Raw genomic sequence first — 23426 nt, forward strand, 5'->3', positions numbered from 1 at the left:
CCTGGCTCTGATTCCATTTCTAGGTCTTTGAGTGAACCCAAAGCCATATCCCAGCAGGGGCTCAGGCACGCCTTAAACTTCCTCTTCCAGTTTCTCTCGAATGACAGAACCTCTCAAATATTTGACTCTTGCAAGATCTATGAATTTTTTAAGACTTCCACTATGAAATAGGTTTTCCTGCATGTCAATTTCTGGGCAGCTTGCTTTGAATTGCCCCAATGCTTGCCCTACAAGCACTGAATCAACCTCTAAGATTAATTTGGAGTCTAGACCTTCTTCATTTTGTGTCCCTGGATAAAAATAGTCCCCTGACACATACACTTGTGGTCTTTGTAAACACACACACACACACACACACACACACACACACACACAGAGGCATGCACACACCCTTTGTATATGCAGCCCTGATGGGAGGTAGACATATGTCAGGAAGCACATTGTTTCCCTCGGTCACTAGGCTGACAGAATAGTTAACCCCGATGATTGATTTATCACAGAGTGATGAAAAATCACGCTAAAACAATTCCAATAATTAAAGTAACTCAGCAATTGAGCGAACTGTTTGTTGGAGTTCAGTTTAGTGTAACATACTTTTTTGTATTTTCTTCAGCCTGGGATCTCCTCGTGGGTGCTGTGCTGTCAGGACCGGATGTGGTCCTCCCCCCACTCCCCAGCCTTCTTGCACCTCCTTCTCTCTCTCCATTGCTGGGCCCAAGCCTTTAAAAATCCTCTGGCCCTTGAATCCCCATCTCAGTGTCTTGAGCTTCCCCTCAATAGATGTGGTTCTTGTTTGACTGTCATTGAGGAGGAATTTTAAATTCCTTAAAAATGAAATTCTAATGTATCATAGCTTTATCGAGTAGAGAATTGATTGCGGAGTTGGGGAATTTTCTAGTTCTCATATCTTTTTTGGAAGTTCTTGTATAGCATAACTTACTTAAAAGTTTTCTCTGAGGGGCTGGAGTGATAGCACAGCGGGTAGGGCATTTGCCTTGCACGCAGTCGAGCCGGGTTCTATTCCCAGCATTCCATATGGTCCCCTGAGCACCACCAGGAGTAATTCCTCAGTGCAAAGCCAGGAATAACCCCTGTGCATCACCGGGTGTGACCCAAAAAGAAAAAAAAGTTTTCTCTGAGACTGGAGAGAGGGTTCAGTGTGACCTGGCACATTGCTCGGAGTACCACTGGGAGCAATTCCTAAGTATAGAGTTGGGAGTAACCCCGAACACCACCTGCTGTGGTCCCCCAAGCAAAAACAGCCCCCCCCCCAACAAAACCCAGAGAACTGTGTTACTGAATTAATTCATCGTGCTTGTAGTCTAATGCCAAGGTAGGGGAAACAGTCTGGAAGAAGGATACCTATATTCTGGTGATCACCAGCAGAATTGAAGAGATACAGAGCTTCACTGTGAACTTCTGTGCCTGAGTGGTGATACGACATATAAAAAAGAGGATCCTTGCTTGTGGAATTTTTCCTGTAACTCCAAGGCAGGAAGAATATACTTTAAAAGAACAGTGGCCTTTTTAAGATGCAATACAAAGTAATGGTTTATACAAAGTAATGGTTTAGAGATTTAAAAGAGCCTAGGTTAGCATATTGACTCTCTTTGCTGTGTAACTCTGGGCTGCTTACTGAATGTCTATGTTCTCACTTATAAAGATAATACGGGTTGGGGGTTATAGCTTAGTGGTAGCATGTTTGTCTTGCTTGTACACCCTGAGACTGATACCAGGTACTGTCAAAGTTTCTTCAAAATTATGCCAGTTTAATGCTCTTAGACAACTGAAAATAGTATCTATTATTACTACCACTTTTATCACAAGATTAAAATATTCTGCACCATTAGATCTGTTGGTGGTTTTAATTCTTCTAAGCAAGAAGCTAGCTTCCCTACTCCCGGCATGCATTGTCCAATGGGAGTATATTCTTACCATATAATACTTTAGTATTTGTTAGTAACTACACACAAAAGGTAAAAATAAACTAATTCCATTCATTTTAATAATGTACTTAATCCAGTTATTTATAAGTATTACCAAATCAGTGTGTAAAAGCTATGAAATTAGGTGCTGGAGAAATAGCACAGCGGGTACGGCGTTTGCCTTGCACACAGCTGACCCGGGTTCCATTCCCAGCATCCCATATGGTTCCCTGAGCACTGCCAGGGGGTAATTCCTGAGTGTACAGCCAGGAGTAACCCCTGTGCATCACCAGATGTGACCCTAAAAAAATAAAAATAAAAAGCTATAAAATTATTGTTGAAGCATTTCATGCTCATTTCTTGGTCCCAGGATTTGGAGCTAGGGGTTTGTTTCATGCTTGTGATATGTTTTGGATCCAGGGCTGCTGGTGGCCAGAGGTAGCTGTATTGGGGTGAGCAGCTTTAGTGATCTGTTTATCTTTTTCATCTCAGGCATACCAGTTTTCTATAGTGAAATAAAATACCCAAGCAAAGTAGCTTAAAAATGCAATGACTTTATTATTATTTTTATTATTTTATTTTTTCTTTTTGGGTCATACCCGGCAACACACAGGGGTTATTCCTGGCTCTGCACTTAGGAATTACCCTTGGCGGTGCTCAGGAGACCATATGGAATGCTGGGAATCGAACCTGGGTCGGCCGTGTGCAAGGCAAACGCCCTACCTGCTGTGCTATTACTCCAGCCCCTTTATTGTTATTTTTCATGAGTCTCATTTACCCTGCCAGTATGGTTATTTCCCAAATCGATTATTGCCATGATCATAGTTACAAAGTTTTTGGATTCCAGGAAGTCCTCTATAATTTTTATTTGCAGTTTTGTTGTAAAAAGAGCTTTTCCTTCCCTGTCATTTCATTATCTCCTTAATTACTGGCAGTGCAGGCTCACAGACTTGTTTTACTTAGCAGGTTATATGATTTATAGACACAGTATTTAATATATACAGTATTTATGAGAAAGTTTAAGATGTCCAATCATAGCATATATACATATATATTTGTTTTTGTTATTTATTTATCCTTATTTTCTCCACTTTTCTCCATTGATATTTCAGTGCTGGGGATTGCAGGCACACCTGGCTGTGGTGTTCATCTCTTTCAGCCGTGGCACTGGTGGTGGTGGTGGTTGGGTGGGGCAAGGGGGAACCTCTCTCTCTCTGTCTCTCTCTCTCTCTTCTAAATGCAACGACTTTATTCAAGGAAAGTGCAGTAAAATTTGTTGAAAACTTAAAGAAAAGGGGGTATTTATAATCCTCAGATGCAGGACCAAATTCAGAGTGGGTTCCTTCTGGATGTTGTAGTGGACAGAGTGCGGCCGTCTTCAGCTGGCCGTCTTCAGCTGTTTGCTGGCAAAGATCAGCCTCTGCTGGTTGGGGGGATGCCCTCCTTGTCCTGGATCTTGGCCTTGACAACTGAGGGTTGTATTGTAGCACACATTTATATCTTTTTTTTTCAAGACTTCCTCCTCCCTCCCTCCCTCCCCGCCCCTCTCTCTCTCTCTTTTTCTCTTCCTCTTTCTCTCTCTTTCCTTCCTTCCTTCCCTCCCTCCTTCCTTCCCTCCCTCCCTCCCTCCCTCCCTCCCTCCCTCCCTCCCTCCCTCCCTCCCTCCCTTCCTTCTTTCTTTCTTTCTTTCTTTCTTTCTTTCTTTCTTTCTTTCTTTCTTTCTTTCTTTCTTTCTTTCTTTCTTTCTTTCTTTCTTTCTTTCTTTCTTTCTTTCTTTCTTTCTTTCTTTCTTCTTTTTCTTTCTTTTCTGTTCTTTCTTTCTTTCCTCAACTGTACTCAGAATTCACCCCTGGCAAGGATCAGGGGAACACATGGATTGCTGGAGATCAAATGTGGGTCAGCTACATGCAAAGCAAGCTCCTTCCTTGCTATACTATATCTTGGGGCCCAGCATTCCATTTTTTTCCATTTAAAATGCATATTTAAAATATAGTTAGATATTGTATGTTTATATTATATGTGCAAAGTTTAATTTTTTTCACATATTGCCCCTATTGTTCCTGTTCCCCTGTGTACATGGCTTTGCCTGCCTACATCACTCACTGTAACAACACACCTCTTTTTCTTTTTCTTTTTTGATCAAGGGTGACTCTCTAGTGACACATCATTGTCACCCTATTTCACTGTAAGTCTTACTCTTGGGTTTGTACAAATAACTAATAACATTTATCCATCATTACATCATATAGAATATTTTTCACTAGCTTAAAATTATCCTTTCTCCGCCTGTTTGTCTGTCCCTGCTGCCCTCTGAAACCATATTTTTATTTTCTCTGCAGTTTTAATTATTTCAGAATGCCAAATAATGTTTTGCCATATGTACATTCTTCAGCCTGCCTGTTATACCTTAGTGTAGCACTCCTTTAAGATTCTTCCATGCCTGATATTTCATTTTTTCCCCCTCACCCCGCCCCGAGATTTCATTTCTTTTTAACGTGAACAATATTGTCTTATTATAAATGGTCTGAGTTAAGAGTGAGCCACAGAGGATACAGGAAAGCTCCACATTATTATTATTATTATTATTATTATTTTTGGCTTTTTGGGTCACACCTGTCGATGCACAGGGGTTACTCCTGGCTCTGCACTCAGGAATTACCCTTGGCGGTGCTCAGAGGACCATATGGGATGCTGGGAATCGAACCCGGGTCGCCCTCGTGCAAGGCAAACGCCCTACCCGCTGTGCTATTGCTCCAGCCCCACTCCACATTACTTTTATAAATTTAGCATTGCTGCCAGTACCGTTTATTTATCTGTTCTTTCACCAACTGAAGAACATCTTGATTGTTTACAAGTTTTGGCAACTACAATAAAACTGCTGTAAACATCCGTGTGTGGAGCTTTTTGTGGATATAAGTTTAAAACTCCTTTGACAAATGCCAAGGACTGTGATTGTCAGATAAAAGTAGGTGCAGTTTGGGGGGCCCAGGGCCTTGCAAATAGTTGACCTTGAGTTCAATGCCTCATGTTGCACATGCGCACTAAACATGATCCTAGTGGTCTGGCATCTAAGACCCCTGACTCTGCAACAGAGCATGTGATCTCTGGCCACACAGCCACTTGTGTGTATGCACCACCGCTAAAGTGTACAACAACTGCTGCGCGCCATGATTAAAAGTGTGTGAACACTGTGGCCAAGAGTGTAGCCCCCTGTGAGCATGTTTGTGACACCACAGGGACCCCAGCTTGCAGAACAATGGTTTCTTGTAGGGACCACATCTTTGGTATTTTATCTTAGAAGACATGACCATGCCCAAGATCAGCAGTTTTCTTTAATTCACAGTAGAAAATGTTAAAGAGGTTAATGAATGGAATTTTTTCTCTCCATGTTGAGATTCCCAACGCATGGTTATAGATTTTCTTTGTTAAAGCATGTGCAAATTTAACCCATAGCTTTGTAATATTTTGCTGAATTAAAAATACAAGGCCAGAAGTTAAAGCAGGGTGCTGGGATTACAGCGACATCTGGAAGATCTGGATTCATGCTGGCATTAAAGGTCTTTGAAAACATAGTTCTCATTCTTTTAGCTCTCATTCACCCAGCGCTTCGCTTTGGCAGAATCATGTTTCTCTCCACTGCTTTGTATTTGTTGTGACTCTGCCTGGAAACTCCTTCCTTCCTCTTCTGACTAATACCTCCTTATCCGACAACCCTAGAAATTGGCATCATTTTCTTTCGGTGCTTTCCCCTGATCCTTTCTATGTATTTTCTGTTCTCTTTTGGACTTTTACTCAGTGGCTTCTTCTTGACTGTTTCAAATCACATTTTGTCTATTATAACATTATTTAAGAGTCTGACCCTTTCTTCCCTCTTGTGGCAATTATTGGGTAACATGATATGTGCCAGGTGATCAGTGCTGTTGATGAGATACTTACCTGCTTCTGAGAACATATTTGTATTTTCTTGTGGCCTGGTGGTTGAGTCCTGGTTTTCAGAGACTGTACTTGCAGGACTTTTATTAGTATTTTTATTATTTTTTTGAAGAGCCCCTGTGGTATTCAGAGTGTACTCCTGGCTCTCTGCTCAGGGGTCACTCCTGGTGGGTTTCAGGGGTCCCCATCCAGGGTCTGATACATGCAAGTCAACTGCCTTACCTGCTGTACTATCTCTTGCCTCTACAGGACTATTTTTTTTCTTCTTGGGTCACACCTGGCAATCCACAGGGGTACTCTTGGCTTTGCACTCAGGAATTACTCCTGGTGGTGTTCAGGGAACCATATGGGATGCTGGGAATTGAACTCGGGTCAGCCACATGCAAGGCAAATACCCTACCTGCTGTGCTATCGCTCCAGCCCCTCTGCAGGACCATTTTTAAGGGTGTAAACTTAAAATACACTAACTTGTTTGCAATATTTTATAGACACACACGAAGAAATTATGATTTTCTAGCATTTGATGTTTTGGTTGAGAAAAGTACATGTGTCTAACATTATAAATCTAAGTTGACATTCATAAAGTGCATGAAATATTTGGGTTCATTGAGTGCTCCGTCATGGAAGTTTGAAGACTGTTTTCTAGGGCATCACTCACAGCCTCTGGGGGCCTCTCTGCAGGCTTTCTGGCAATGGAATAGCTGACATTTATCAAGGATTTTCTCTGTGCCAGACACTGTTCTATGGACCTTACAGGCATTCACATATTTAGTCATCACAGGTAACCTATGGCATGGTTTGATTATTAATAGGCTCTTAATCTGGGTGAGGAAAGTGAGGTGGGAGAACCAAGTAACTTGTTCAAGGATAGAACTAGTGCCTGACTGATTTGGGGTAGGACTTTTGTGGTCTGATTTCTGAGGTCACTCATTTTACCTTGCTATGTTTTGTGCCCTTATGCCTGTCTTCCCCTGGGAGGCCCTCATGGCCTTCAAGAAAGAAGGATGATGTTTGTCTAGTTTCTTGTGCCCTTAATAAATATTTCCTAACTGAATAGTAGAACTGATACCCTATCACCAGCTCTGAATTTATGTCTCTTAGATGGGAACTTTGGATAAGCTCTCTTTTACATTTAACTTGAGCCATTTTTTTTTTCTTGAAGTAATTGGTCTGCTAAGAAATGAGCGTGAATTAAAGGCAGCCTATGTTTAGAAACTGCCTGAAAAAAAATTCTGCCTCATTCTAATATTAATGAGTCATGTATGAGTCGCAGCTCACTCCTGACATGAGTAATGTCTTCCTTATCTCCCTTCATCATGAGGGTATGAGAACATAAGGAATAAACCTTAGATTTTTTCTGTGTCCTGTGTAAAGGACCCTTCAAATATGGATAACCTAGAAACAGCAGCAATAGCAGCAGCAACAATGACAGAAAGGTTAACAGGAAGCAGAAGCAGAATTCACTAATTCTCGGGGGAGTCATCCATTGAGTCTTTTGAGTCTGGCCCAACTTTCATCAAATCTTTGGTCCAAGGCTGTTCAATAAGTTCTCAGGTGTTTTGGTCTTGAAAGCAGATTTTTTTTGGGGGGGTCACACCCGGCGATGCACAGGGGTTACTCCTGGCTTTGCACTCAGAAATTACTCCTGGCGGTGCTCAGGGGATGCTGGGAATCAAACCCGGTTTGGCCGCATGCAAGGCAAACGCCCTACCTGCTGTGCTATCGCTCCAGCCCCGAAGGCAGTTTTTTTAATTGAGGTTTGTTGTCAATTGATATAAACCTCACATACTAGAATAGACCTGATCTCAGGTCGGGGCGGGGTGGGGGGGAGAGGGATGAGGGTAGCAAATAGGTTACTGGGAAGTAACACGGGAACAGAGGTGTAGGGTCTCCAGCACTGTGCTAAGGGAGGAAACCATTTGCATGAAAATAATTGTCAATCAACAAGTAGTGAGGTAGGGGGACATTGGACTGGAGGTGACAAGGGTGGAGGAGGGTCCTGGGTACTTTGGTGGCAGGGATGGGTAGTATGGGTACATCAGTATCAGAACCTTGAACACTCTTGTAATCCAGTTACCTAAACTGTAATAATTAAAATGATATTTATGATTCTCTCTTCATGTAAGAGTATTAGGAAAGTCTTTATGAGTTCTGTATTATATCATGAAATTCAAATTATGACTGTTTTCTTTTTTTCTTTTAGGCTCTTTCAAGACACTTACTCTTCCATCTGTAAGTATCTAGTTTAAAAATCTATTTCAGAAATAGACATTTTCTCAGTAAATTAAGTTAACTATTTTTTTGTTGTTTGGGACCATACCTGGCAATGCTCAGAAGTTACTCCTCTTATGCAGTTAGTAATCGCTTCTGGCAGTGCTCCAGGGACCATATAGAAGCACAGAATCAAACTCAGATTGACCTTGTGCAAGGCAACTGTACAACATGCTGTGCTATGTCTCTGGCCCTCAAATCAACTCTTTTCTAGTTGGCTTTTGTATTTATATTCCTTGTGACTGTCTTGAATTAGTTCTCCCAATCATATTCCTTCAAGGAGATTGACTATTTGACTCTTCAAGAATATTGTGTAGAGACTTTCCTCTTTTTAGAGGAGCGCTTTACTGAGGATAACTGACCAGGACTGTGATTTGCCCAGAAGCCTGAGCTGGGTTGGGCCTGCATCTGCCATAATGTGCCCTGCAAGCTTAGGTGTCATCTGGTTGGCATCTGGTCCTCAGCTTTCTTGTCCTGGAAGTGGCAGTACCATGCTGGGCTCCTGTTTCTGTTTCACTTTTTTATTGTTTTTGCCCATTATTTACTTTTTTGCATCATTTTTGGTATTTAAAAATATTATTGGTCCTTATTTCTTCTGAAAATGAAAATATTAAAAGTATTTATTCTGATTTCTGAGTTTTGTGGTACCTCTCCCAGTTTTTTCTTTGGTCACACCAAGCAGTGCTTTGGGATTACTCCTGGTTATGTCCTCAAGGGGGTCTATATGGGGTGCTAAGGATTGAACCTGGGTCAGCTACATGCAAGGCAAACACCTTACTCCCTGTACTATCTCTCAAGCCTACCCCCTTAAATTCTGTACTACAGACTAGTGCCTCACTTACCTCACTGTAGTACCCACTTTGAAAAACAAAATAAAGATGCTTTTCTTTTTTTTTTTTAAATATTGAATCACTATGAGAAACAGTTACAAAGCTTTCATGATTGAGTTTCAGTCATACAATGATAGAACACCCATCCCGTTCACCAGTGCACATTTTTCACCACCAATGTCCCCAGTGTCTCTTCCGCCACCCCCAACCCACCCCTGCCTCTACGGCAGACACTTTTCTCTTACACTCTTTCTACTTTTGGGCATTAGGGTTTGCGATACAGATACCGAGAGACCATCATGTTTGGTCCTTTGTCTACTTTCAGCACACATCTCCCACCCATCTCCCTTCCAGTTCTCATTGACTTAGTGGTCCCTTCTCTATCCCAACTGCCTTTTGTTTTCTTTTTTTTGGGGAGTCACACCCGGCGATGCACAGGGGTCACTCCTGGCTCATGCACTCAGGAATTACCCCTGGTGGTGCTCTGGGGACCATATGGGATGCTGGGAATCGAACCTGGGTCGGCTGCGTGCAAGGCAAACGCCCTACCCGCTGTGCTATTGCTCCAACCCCCAAATGCCTTTTCCCCAGCACATGAGGCATCTTCCAACCATGGAGTGATCCTCCTCTCCCTTGTCTCTACTGTTCTTGGGTATTAGTCTCATACTATGTTATTTTATTTTCCACAAATGAGTTCTTTTATTTTCCACAAATCATTCTATATCTGTCCCTCTCTTTCTGACTCATTTCACTTAGCATGATACTCTCCATGTCCATATACTAAGGTGTTATTTTTATTTCATGGGAGATACCTTAGAGGTGAGATGACATGTGAAAATTCTGTCCCATTGCTGTCAGAGTGGAAAAGGGTCATTATTTTATTGAAAGAGTCATCAAACCTGAACATGAAATGTTATTTATAAGCTCATCCCACTCACCATAACTTTGATTGGGAAGTTTATACTTTCCATTCTCTTTTTGTTATTTTTTAATTGAATCACTGTAAGGTACAGAGTTGCGAAGTTGTTCATTAATTGAGATTCAGTCATACAATGTTCCAACATCCATTCCTTCACCAGTGAAGTTTGTATTTTTTTTTTAGGATACTTTGTTTTAGAGCATTTGCATGTTGAGTGTGCAGTAGACACAGCATCCAACTAGAGATATAATCTGTTCAACTTTGTGGTTAGAAGATGACGAATGACTGACCTGATGAGGCATGTATTTATGTAAGATCAGCATTATCTGCTGAACTAGGTCTTGGATGACCTTTGAAGGTTATTTGCCACATTCAGACACCACATTCATTTGGGTGATGCCTAGAGAATACAGTGCTTCCAAACAGTTCTAATATATATATTTTATCAACTTAGAAATATGCTGCTCTTCTGTTAATAGTGGGGAAAAGAGAGGCATAGTAGGCCGAAGTTTGTGTGTGTGTGAGAAAGAGAGAGAGAGAGACAGACAGACAGACAGACAGAGACAGAGAGATACAGAGACAGAGAGACAGAGAGATAGAGACAGAGAGAAAGGGAGGGAGGGGGTAGGGAGGGAGGGGAAAAAGGGGAGAGAGAGGGAGAGAGAGGGAGAGAGAGGGAGAGAGCATGTGTATGTTAGTGAGCCAATCTCAGTAACTGTAAAATATTTAATTACATTATTGTAACCCAAGAAGTTAGAAAACATTCAGTGTGCACTCAGGCATATGCACCGTTGCCTGGATGCATAACTGTCAATTGACAGCTCCAGTGAGCATATTAGATCCTGTGCAATGTCATTACTTTATAGAGGAAGGATGTAGGATTTCAGTTCAAGCACCCACCTTAAAGCCCAATAACTGTTTCCTTAAAGAATTCTGCGGTTGCGTGGAGGAACTGTATACAGCAAGACCGAAAGTCTTAACTTGTGTTAATTCTGATATGCAAGCATAATATTAACATGTCCTCATTCAAATTAGCATTAGTTGGAAATTTGGCAACTCTCATTTCAAGTCTTAACTGTATGAAATCCAGTCCCACCACACCTATCTATCTGCCTAATATTCTGCCTTTTCTATTGTATAGAGCAGTAGCAATGATTTGTTGAAAACTTTGCAAGAGATTATACCTACAAATATATTTACTAAAAAGTAAAACAAGATTTAAAGATGGCCATTAAGTACCTTGGAAATTTTGGTAATGCTTAGCAAAAATAAAAAGTTCTGGACTAGAGAGATAGTACAGGGGTTACGGCACTTGCTTTGCATGCACTTGAACTTGGTTCTATCCCCGGCATCACATATGGTTCCCCAAGCATCACAAGGAGTGACACCCTTCTCTCTGCCCAACAAAGACCTAGAGGTAGCCCCAGAGCACTGCCAAATGTAGCTCAAATATAAAGAAAGAGAGTAAATGACTCAGTGCTCATTAAAAAACAATATGAAAGAAGATTTTGTATTTTTATGCATTCTTAATTAAAATAGACCCAACCTTTAAAGAGTATTCACATTCTTATGTTTGTGAATATAATATGAATTTTTCCATAAATATGAGTATTTGTAGACTGTATTAAAACAAATGTTTTTAAAATATGTGACTAGTTCATTGTTTCTACTTGTGATAGACTAAATCAGCTGTCCATAAGGAGTTGATTTTTATTTTATTTATTTTAAAATTAATTAAAAAATTGAATTACAGTGACATACACATTTACAAAGTTGTTTGTGATTGGATTTCAGTCATATAATGTTCCACCTCTCCTGTCACCAGTGTACTTTTCCCACCACCAATGGTCACAGTTTCCCTCCAGCCCTTCATCCCTACTGCTTGCCACTATGGCAGACACTCCTCTCTCTCTCTCTCTCTCTCTCTCTCTCTCTCTCTCTCTCTCTCTCTCTCTTCCTTTTGGGCCTTGTGGTTTGCAATACAGATAATGAAAGGTTATCAGTTATATCCATTTATCTACTCAGTTCCTGTCCAAAATGATCATTTCCGGGGCTGGAGTGATAGCACAGCGGATAGGGCGTTTGCCTTGCACGCAGCTGACCTGGGTTCGATTCCCAGCATCCCATATGGTCCCCCGAGCACCACCAGGAGTAATTCCTGAGTGCAGAGCCATGAGTAACCTCTGAGCATCGATGGGTGTGATAAAATAAAAAAAAACCCCAAAACACAAATGATCATTTCCAACTATTATTGTGTTGGTCCCTTCTCTATCCTAACAGAAGTTGATTAAAAAAGATTTTTTTTTTGTTCTTTGGGCCACACCTCGCTCTCCTTAGGGCTTACTCCTGGCTCTGTGCTCAGGGATCTCCTGGCCAGACTCAGGGGACAATATGGGGTACCGAGGATTGAACCCTAGAAAGCCACATGCATGACAAGAGCTTTACTCACTGTACTATCTCTACAATCTCAGAAGTTAAAAGCATAATTTATGTTTACTGGAAAGTTTTTTTTTTTGTATAAAATGTGTCATAACAAACTCATTTTTCTGTAAAAGAATGTAAGTCATGTGAGGAAGTGCTCTTTTTTTTTAAGTTAGAAATTAATTTTTTTCTTTGCTTTAGGCTCATACCTGATACTCATGGTGGCTTCCAAGGGTACACTCACCCCATTGAGATATTTTAATTAATTTATTTCTTTGTCTCCCAGGTGACACTCTGAAGGCATAGGCACCGCTCCCTGAGATTCTTGGCAAATCAGCCTGCTTTCTGTGTGGGAGACTGAGCACAGTGCTGTCCAGGCCCTGCTCCTTAGTCACCTGGGAGGTACTTAAAGCCTCCAGGGCTGTACCCAGCAGTACTTGGGGACCATGTGGTGCCAGGAGTTGAATAGGATCAGTTCCTTGAAAGACATGCCCCTTAAGCCCTGTACTGTCTCTGGCTCCTAATTTTTTTTTTTTTTTTTTTGCTTTTTTGGGTCACATCTAGCGATGCTAAGGGGTTACTCCCAGCTCTGAATTCAGGAATTACTCATGGCAGCACTGCGGGGTCATATGGGATGCCGGGGATTGAACTGGGGTTGGCCCTGTGCAAGGCAAAATGCCCTACCCGTTGTACTATTGCTCTGATCCCACCTAAATCATTTTTAAAGGATTAAGTATAATGGATTTGTTTTTAATAGAAAATTTCATCTTACAGTTGTTATTTTTTTGGGGTAAAATTATTTGAGAACCCTATTTATCATTAGTAACTAAAGTTGTTAACGAGTGAACTAAGGACAAATGGTACCGTGCTGTCTCAGTTTCTTTGATCAGTTGTGTTTTTCAGAGAAACAGAAATGGCTCTAGAAAGCCCAGACTAGAATGAGAAATTTGTTTGTTGTCCAGGAAGGACCTGTCTGCACATGCCTTCCTTATGTACCCTGCATAGAGAGCCGCCATCTACACAGGCAGCTTGCATTGACGCATACCCAAGGCAGACTTAGCATAATTGAAAATCAACCCAACTCAGAGGCAATTTCATGATTTGTTGATCAAAGCCCCAGGAAATTGTACATTCCTAGGCTCTTGCCTATTGCCTATTATCCAGCGGTGAGAATGCGTTGTGTTCGATCCTGTTGCCTCAGCTCAACTTGTAGGAGTGTGTGTATGTGTGTATGCGTGCGTGCGTGCGTGCGTGCGTGTGTGTGTGTGTGTGTGTGTGTGTGTGTGTGTGTGTGTGTATGAATCAGATATTAAAGTCTTCATATCAGGGAACCAATTGAGAGAGCTCAGAAACAATACAGAATGACTGTGGCCTCCAGAGGGCTGAAGACAATCACTGAACATGTATTCAGGAACTTTCATTATTATCTGGTGTCCTCTTTATTATGAGAAGCCACTTGCAACCTATTTCAGTTCTGCTCTAAAGAGAAACTTTGAGAATGATTGCTTTGTTTTTGTTTTTTGGCTTTTTGATCACACCTGCTGGTTCTCAGGCTTACTATTGGCTCTGTGCTCAGGAATCACTCCTGACTGGCTTTGGGGACCATATGTGATACCTGGGATCAAATCTAGGTCAGCATCCTGAAAGTGCCCTCTCTGCTTTGGCCCCTCAGAGTGATTATTTCACATCCTCAGTGTTTTCTCCAGGTTCCTCATTAGGCCTCTGTTGGCTAAACAATGCGGGCCCAAATTCGTGCTGACAGCTCATACTGTAGTGTCACCCATAGTCCATGGTGACAAGCTGAGGTGAATTGGGGTGGCCATGGTTCATATATGGACTCTGGGTCAACCCGGAGACTAAGCCTGTATTATCAGCTCAGACTTTCCAGCCCTGAGACTAGTGCTGAGGCTGTGCGAATGCAAAATCATTTTTGGATCCTAATTTTTCTTTTTTGAGGGGCAGGGTTTCTCTCAGGGGAGAGTTGAAGTGTGCAGATCAGGAAACTCTGCAGGTCTCTTTAGTTCAGATCTCTTTAGTTCAGGCCTGTGCATTTATTTGATGTGTTTGCAATTTCTGATGTAGTCTAGATTGTATATTGCATGTATCTAGATAAATCTTGATAGATATGATGTAGTCTAAATATATTGCATATATCTAGATATATCTAAATTTTTGATGTAAAATGATCAAATTATACCCCATCATTGGGACGGGGTATAATACATTCAATATTGTGTTTATTAATCTTACCTAACTGTATGCAGATGGCTGGTTCCTAACAGTGCATGTGTTCCTATTTAAAGTATTAAGGAGGGGCCTGAGTGATAGCACAGCAGGTAGGGCGTTTGCCTTGCACGCAGCTGACCTGGGTTTGATCCCCGGCATCCCATATGGTCCCCCAAGCACCGCCAGGAGTAATTCCTGAGTGCAAAGCCAGGAGTAACCCCTGAGCATCGCTGGGTGTGACCCAAAAAGCAAAACAAAAAGTATTAAGGAGAGACTAAAGTAGAACATAAATTCTTTTTTAGACTCTTGACCCCATGACAGTGCATATATTTGTTTGTGTTGCACATAGAGACCCTGAGTTGGGTACACTCTAAACACTGGCTTATTTGAGAAAAGCAAAAATGAATACTAGAGGCCCTTTGTAGGTATTGTTATTGATCTACCCCCCTACCATTTTATTATGAAAATTTCAAATATACAATGCACTTGACATTTCTAGCATAAGCTCCCATATGTATACTCAGAATTGCCACTCAATATTCTAGAACACGTCCTCTATCATATCTCCTTTCATCTCCCCATCTCTCTAGTCATCTTTGAATTTATCACATTTTTGCATTTCCAAGTAAATTGCAGACATCAGTACTTTTTTTCCCTCTACATTTCCTACTGATCATTTTGTGGGGGTTTGGTTCACTTCCTTTTCATCCTTATTCATATCGCGCCTCATTCTTATTCATATTGCTGGCATTATGTTGCCTGCAAATTCCGCCCCCACCCCCACCCCGGGATTCTGTAGATAAAACTGATTTATTGAAAGGAGTCAGGATGTAATTTCAGAACCTCAAGCTCATTAGTATGGAAATCAACCCCAAGGCAGTTGTGCTAGTTATCTTGTGTAACTTATCTCAAGACTTTGGTGTAAAACAACAGATTTCTGCTGCCTCTCACTGTTTCTCTGGGGCAGGGGTTTGGGACCCACAGAGTTGGGCAGCTCTGATTGTGGGGTCTCAGGAGGCTGCATCAAGGTGTCCATTTGCTGACACTGCAGTCGTCCAAGACCTTTCCAGCTGACTGGCCGGGGGTCTGCTGAGAGGGGTTTTCTTCTCAGAGCTGTTGGAGCAGGAGCTGCAGGTTGACCCGAGACTCCAATCTCCCTCGAAGGCCTCTCCACAATTCTCTCAAGGAACCTTATTCTGAGGCGACTGTTCCCTAGAGCCAGGGACCCGAGCACAGGACACTCAGGCAGAAGTCTCCGTTTGGGACCCAGCCTCACTCTCCTTGAGAAGCAAGTTACTTTGTGGGATTAAGCACTCCCTTGTGAAAGAACGAGGTGAGAGAACTTGGGGCTGAATGTTATCTTCCAGCCCCCCCAGGAAGCTCCTCTTGGCTTTGCATCTCAGCTGGCGACCTGGAACAACTGCCCCAACTCCCTGTTTGTTTATAAAAGGGTGTCAGTAGGCGCCCCCATCTGAAGGATTGTTGTGGGTGGAAAGCCACAGTGCGTGGAAAGTGCTGAGTGCGCCTTTGCTGGGTTAAGGCATGAAAGGCGGGATATCAGTGACTAACAGGGTTGTGAGGGAATTTGCTTAATCAGTCACACCACTGTACACATCTTTAGGTGAGAAAGTAGCACTGTCTGTAGCACTGTAGCACTGTCATGTCATTGCTCATCGATTTGCTGGAGCAGGCACCAGTAACATCTCCATTGTGAGACTTGTTGTTACTGTTTTTGGCATATCGGATACACCATGGGTAGCTTGCCAGGCTCTGCCGAGTGGGCAAGATACTCTCGGTAGCTTGCCAGGCTCTCTGAGAGGAACTGAGGAATGGAACCCGGGTCTGCCATGTGCAAGGCAAACCCTCTACCCGCTGTGCTTTTGTTCTAGGTGAGAAAGTAAGGAGAGTTAATTATTTATCATCAAGATGGATCACACAGCAGGTAGAGCGTTTGCCTTGCATGTGGCTGACCCAGGTTCCATTCCTCCGCCCCTCTCGGAGAGCCTGGCAAGCTACTGAGAATGTCTTGCCTACAGGGCAGAGCCTGGCAAGCTACCCTTGGTGTATTTGTTATGCCAAAAACAGTAACAACAAGTCTTACAATGGAGATGTTACTGGTGCCCACTCGAGCAAATCGATGAACAATGGGATGACAGTAATACAGTGATGGATCGAAAGTAGGCAATTGCCTGAAATTGTGGCCCCATTTAGGGGGTACAGAGCCTCCTTTATAGGAGTTTTGTTATGACTGCTGACAGTCATAGCAATGGTGAAACAAAGTGAAGAAGTGCACAGGAAGGGCGATCTTTCTTTCTTCCTTTCTTCCTTCCTTCCTTCCTTCCTCCCTCCCTCCCTCCCTCCCTCCCTCCCTCCCTCCCTCCCTCCCTCCCTCCCTCTCTCCCTCCCTCCCTCCCTCCCTCCCTCTCTCTCTCTCTCTTTCTTTCTTTCTTTCTTTCTTTCTTTCTTTCTTTCTTTCTTTCTTTCTTTCTTTCTTTCTTTCTTTCTTTCTTTCTTTCTTTCTTTCCTTCCTTCCTTCTTTCTTTCCTTCTTTCTTTCTTTCTGGAACAAGTCTTTATTTTTATGCTTTTTTGGGTCACACCCAGCAATGCTTAGGGGTTGCTCCTGGCTCTGTACTCAGGAATTACTCCTGGCAGTGCTTGGAGGATTATATGGGATGCTGGAGATTGAACCCAGGTCGGCTGCATGCAAGGCAAACGCCCTACCCGCTGTGCCATCACTTCGGCCCCAGGAAGGGAGTTTTTTAATTAGTTACTTTGCCACAATACACTGAGGTACATTGAGGCAGGAGGGGAACAACATTGTACTTGGGGTGTGGCCCATCTTACTGAGAATACTTATAGTGGGTTCATTCTGTTATAGCTCCCATAGAGACATTTATTAATATGCTAGTTGTTTTATTGGCCTCTAATTGTTTCCTGCCGAGGTACCGGTAGGTTTGGGTCTTTCTGTTCTGTTCTGGTCAGCTTTAAGATTTATGACCGATTTATCTCTGCCCAGCTCTCAGCACAGGTCAGAGCTCCCCCCTCTGGCTGCCTCCCTGGTTACCTGTGCTTAGCTACTTGTGTTTCTAACTCTCCCATCACTCTAACAATACGTCAAGATAAAGCATTTCTTACTTCAAAGGAGTACATGGGAAGGAGAGCAAAACTGCAGTTTAACCCTTACCCATCACAACAGAAGTAGAGCCATTGTTCTTCCCAGGACTGGGACAGGCGACGAGCAAAAGGCAGGGCGAGATACTGCACACAACAGAGCTGGAGAGTAATGAATGAGGAAATGAGTGTGTGCACATGCCGGTCACCCACTGGCCATTGCATTCCTGGTGGGGAATGGACAAGCACGTGGAAGAATATCAGACATTCAGACCGCCAGAACAAGAGTGAGAAAGGATTTTGACTGGGAGCTGGCAGTGACCAGGTCACTGATCTGAGAGCGCTGGGGGATGTGGGTCTGCATTCCAGGAACTGCACTGTAATTGGAGAGCAAACAACAGGATATGAATGAGGGAAAACAAATTGTTTAACCTTGCTGCCTAGGAGGTGCACATTTTTTTGAGCATTGCAATTACTGTTGATTCTACTATTTATTTAAACTTTCCATACTAACCTATAATTAGGTTTTTTTTTTTTTTTTTTAGGTTTTTTTTTTTGAGGTAAAATAATGTGACCTTGATGTGTTTGATCTTTGCTTTCTTTTCTTTTTCTCTTCTTTTACCCCCAGATACCTCTAAATAGTAAAGATGAGATTTATGAGCTTCATGTCACTGGATATGACCAAGATGAGATTTTGTTCTCCAATTTCACTCGCTTAACATTCGAGACCAAGAGAATATCTGTCTTCATTCAAACAGACAAGCCCCTGTATAAGCCAAAGCAAGAAGTCAAGTTTCGTGTTCTCACCCTTTTCCCAGATTTTAAGCCTTACAAAACTCCTCTAAACATTCTGATTAAGGTAAGTGCCATGCAGATGTGAAGCAAGAAGTTCATGGTATCTTATTGAAGCTCTCAGGGAAGTTCTGCTCATGTTATTGATACTTGAATATCTTAGATTTCACCATAAACAAGATATTTTTTTAATTTTTAATTTTATAAAGTTGTTCACAATAGTTCTTTACAGATAATATTCATACACCAATATTCATATGCCAATCCTACCACCGTGCTCCTTCCCACCACCATAAGAGGAAAGTGTGTGAAGATTGTTATATTTCATCTTAGAGCCATTTAAGACCTTGTATAAGAGATTACAAGCGTGTATGTTAAACCCGAGCAAATGCGCGCTACTTTTGATACATCAGTGGACTAGAGTATAAGAGGTGGGTGGCCACGTGCTCCAGGATGTCCTGTGTTGCTCTCTTCTAGGAGCTTTATTTCATAATCTTGAGATATTGGCCATTGATGAGATTATATGGCACTGGGGAGGCAGTTTGTGGGTGTGACTGCCAAGCTACTGGAAAACTGGGGAGCTGGGGGAAGGAGGCCCAGTCCCACTCTGAGGAAGCTTGGAGATCTCAGCTACGGGTCCCACGTGCCTGGGTTTCTCTGTAGGTTTCCTCATAGGTGAGACTCATCTGAGCCCGTGGAGAGTGGCCTTGAACATAGCTGTGGCTGGGTTCTGGATGTTTTCTGCTGCTGGGGTTCTGCTGGGGCAAGGAGGAAGACTCAGCCCGCCCACCCTCCAAGTTGCCCCCCTAAAGACAGCTTGGCCTGGGATCAGGACATTCCATGGAGTGAAACCTACTAATCTATCCCTTCCTTTTCTTCAGAGATAATTCCATAGGGGAGGAAAAGCTCGTCTATCACAGATTTGTAGGTTTTTTTTTTTTTTTTTGCTTTTTAGGTCACACCCGGCAATGCACAGGGGTTACTCCTGGCTCTGCACTCAGGAATTACTTCTGGCGCTGCTCAGGGGACCATATGGGATGCTGGGAATCGAACCCGGGTCGGCTGCGTGCAAGGCAAACGCCCTACCCGCTGTGCTATCGCTCCAGCCCCCAGATTTGTAGTTTTTTTTTGACCTCCCCAATTATGGACTTAACCAGACACATTTGGCTTTTTTTTGAGGTACCGTACACTTTTCCCTTGCTGCCTCTGGTCCTCAGGGAGACTGCTCTCCTTGCCAATTCAGGCTCCTTTTGGGCAGGAGAAAAATTTACATGAAGTTTCCTGCAGCCTCCAGAGGCTGCCGCGGTGAGTGAGGGGTGGCCACAACCCAGTGTCTGCCTCTGGATAGCGCTGTAGGAGGGTGTCCGTGTCTGGGGGCTTCCTCTCTCAGTGGCTGGGCTGAGCTGTGATGTGAATGGAAACCCTGCTGTACTTCTCATCTGAAAGCACTCACTCAGTGATGTCAGAGGTCACCGGACTGTGATCCTTTTTTTTTTTTCTGTGTCTTTCACAGTAGTATAGGTTTCTTGGCAAAAATTCCCAGAAAAAAGAAAGAATTGATGTTCATAAGAACCTCAGGCTTGGACAAAGTTGTAGTGCTGGGCGCAGCACCACCTGCAGGCGAATATACAGAATTGCACCTGAAAGTGTTCAGGCGCACTTTCCAAGCCCTCTTGCCCAGCCGACAATTGCTGAGGACTGTGGCTAAAATATCTTGAACATTATAACATATTCAGTGGTTTATTTTATTTTGGTGGATCATTTTGTAGTGTTCATTTCTTTCCTCTCCCGGTAACTGGCCTTATCGAGGAGGAAAGGTGCTTGACTGGCCTTCCAACCATAAAAAAAGAAAAACTTACCCTCCTTGTGAACGAGTGGTTTCTGGTTCCTCTGGTTAGTCTGACCCAACACGGTGGGTGTAAGTAAGTGCCTCCAGCATTGGGCGGAAACTGGCATGGCTGACTTCTCCCCGGACTTTTTGCAAAAGTGATTGTGTCTGGTACACTTGAATGCCCTTGTAGGGAAGCACATAGTGTTGGCTTCGAGGTGTAGCCTGTCATTGTGCCCCATTGCTCTGGTCTGCAGCAGTGGTGCAAGTCACGTGGTCTCATTCCCTCCTGCTCATCCAGCGACAAAGGTATTAAAGACTTCATGCAGACTTCCTTTATTTATGGAACCAATTGACATTTTTATTTCTTTAGTTCTTTTTCGGGGGGTGGGGCCACACCTGTTGGTGGTCTGGGCTAACTACTGGTGCTGCACTCTGGATCAATCCTGTCAGTGAATCTAGGTTGGTTTTGAGCAAGGAAAGCACCTTACCCACCTCTCAATAGTTATCTTTAATTTTTGATAATATAACTGAAAAAAAAAAACATTTGGTTGTTTTTATTTGCATTTTCATAGTCAATAGACAACATGTATTTGATAGTGATCATCATTTCCTCTTTCATTTTGGAAGCTTTAAGCTCCGTGGTTTTTTTTTTTTCTCTTTGGGTCACACCCGGCGATGCTCAGGGGTTACTTCTGCCACTGCATTCAGAAATTACTCCTTGTGGTGCTCAGGGGACCATATGGGATGCTGGGGAACTAACCTGGGTCGGTGGCATGCAAGGCAAATGCCCTACCTGCTGTACTATTGTTCTGGCCTGGCTCTTTGGACTTTGAAAGCACCATACTCTGTTAGGCCTATGAGCACCAACTGCCACTTATAATGCCTGTCCCAGGAGATTACCAAGGACAATTGACCAGTTTCTTCATGTTTTGCTTTGGTCTTTGGTTTTCTCAATTACTTTCTGGGTCATGAGATCATTCCCTACTCAGTTTTTGGCATTGTACTTTTGCCAGGTGTTTACATTGTCTCCCGCTTGAGGAAAGAGGTTTCTTCTGATTGTGGTTGCTGGGTCAACCTGCAGCCTCTAGTCCAAGCATGGAGAATCAGTAAGGGAAGTCCTTGCTCTCTGCTCTCAGGAGTTCACAGGTTACTTGGTAACAAACAAAACTCAGCCAAACCTCTCAGAGATAAACTCCATGACCTAAATGTGACCATTTCTGCTTGTTGAGTGAAGAAATAGAAAAACAAGAAACTGGAGAATATTTTACTAGTCAGACATAGAAGGATGGCATTCTGGATATATAGGCTTTCGATGTCAATTGCAAATATATCCTTAGGTTTGGAAGAAGATAATCACAAAGTGTAGATAGGGTCAGGTTATTAAGTCTTGCAAACTATGCACAGCAATGTAAAATTTATTCTGTAGGCTAGCAAAAACTATTGTTGCGTTGTGATCTACTAAAAGTGATTTCAGCTTATGTATATTCACTGTTTGTTACTTTCCAAGAACTGTGTTAAGCATGTATGTAGCCTTTGTCTTAAGTTTGTGTTTTAGATGGATAATATTGTTGGCCATGAGAAGAGATATTGGAGGGTTAATCCTGGAGGGAGGAGAGCATTGCAATTGTTATACAATAGCACGTGGTGACTGGATTTAAGGATAGAAAGGAGACAAGAGATTAAAGAGACAGAACCAAGTAGATAGATAGTGAATATGATGTTGGATAAGGGATTATTTTCTGGGCGCCTATAGGAAGATAGGTGTGTTTTTTTAGGTACCTGCTTGGCTACACATCTCTCACTACACCATTGTGGAATTAAAAGACATGAGTTGGAATCCTCAGTTCTCTCATGTGTTAGTGCTGTGTCATATTGGGCCATGCCAATAGCTTAGTGTGAAGTGCTTTTCTAGGAATTCTATTTCTCAGTAAAATGTGAGGCAATTCTACACTGAAGGAGAAATAGTAATGATAGCATGTATAAGTTGTAATGGTAAGTAAGGTTCTTGACAACTAGTGTGCCCTTGATGCTTAGAAACTGTTTTCTTTACAGTGGGATTTTACTGACAGAAATAATATCACCGCGAAAGACACACATAGTTTTGGTGATGCTCATGTTTTAGCATCTTTATGTAGAAGGAAAATATGGTGCCAGAATTTAAAATGGTGAAGCAGAATGAAAGTGCTCTCAAGAGAATATTTGACTTCTTTTGAAGTACAAAGTTGATGTTTTCCCAAAACCATCTTTGTGTCATATTTTTTTTTTCTTTTTGAGTCACACCCGGCGATGCACAGGGGTCACTCCTGGCTCATGTACTCAGGAATCACCCCTGGCGGTGCTGAGGGGACCATATGGGATGCTGGGATTCGAATCCGGATTGGCCGTGTGCAAGGCAAATGCCCTACCCGCTGTGCTATCACTCCAGCCCCTGTGTCATATTTTTGATGTGCTTGTATATAGGGCAAATAGGATACATATACAAATGGGTGACTTCTATTTAGTTAATGTGCATCGTTTTCATTGTAGGATCCAAAGTCAAATTTGATTCAGCAATGGTTGTCAGTACGAAGTGATCTTGGAGTTGTTTCCAAAACACTTCAGCTATCTTCCCATCCGATACTTGGTGACTGGTCCATTCAAGTTCAAGTGAACGTAAGTATAAATACATATGATTGAGAATATTACACTGATTTAAATAAGTCATGTGGGACAATATCTCCAAAGTTTATTCAGTAAACAGAAAAACTTCTCTTAACACCTTTGTGGTTTACTTTTAATTGACCTTGCTTATTAATGGACTAACCTCTGTAACATTAGAATTTAATTTTTTTTGTCTTTCTGTGATATAATGCTAAAAGTTAAAACTTTTAGGCTTTTAGTATAAAAATTATTAAAATGATTTTTATTTATTGTATGTAGTAAATATTTTAAAGTTAAATAAGGAATATATAGCTACATGGCAAATTTTATGTATCAGAATAGCTACTGTAGTTATTGATAAAAAAGTGAATTATCCTACTTTACTTAATTTTTTTTTATTTTATAAAGTAGTTCACAATATTTGATTACTTCAATATTCAAACACCAAACCCACCACCATTACACCTTCCCACCACATATTTCAGATGTTTACATTCCGAACCTCAACCTCTGCCCCAAAGCAGA

General features: G+C 42.2%; 1 protein-coding gene across 1 annotated transcript in view; it reads left to right on the forward strand.

The window, feature by feature from the left end:
- Positions 1-23426, forward strand: part of CD109 (CD109 molecule) — a 161596-nt gene that overhangs the window by 18623 nt on the left and 119547 nt on the right. The window contains exons 3-5 of the mRNA XM_055135354.1: positions 8062-8090; positions 18267-18497; positions 22788-22913. Coding sequence (XP_054991329.1) covers positions 8062-8090; positions 18267-18497; positions 22788-22913 — 386 coding nt within the window. The remainder of the gene's footprint in view (positions 1-8061; positions 8091-18266; positions 18498-22787; positions 22914-23426) is intronic.

The sequence above is a fragment of the Sorex araneus genome, chromosome 4, assembly GCF_027595985.1.
Source record: "Sorex araneus isolate mSorAra2 chromosome 4, mSorAra2.pri, whole genome shotgun sequence".
Lineage (NCBI taxonomy): Eukaryota > Metazoa > Chordata > Mammalia > Eulipotyphla > Soricidae > Sorex > Sorex araneus.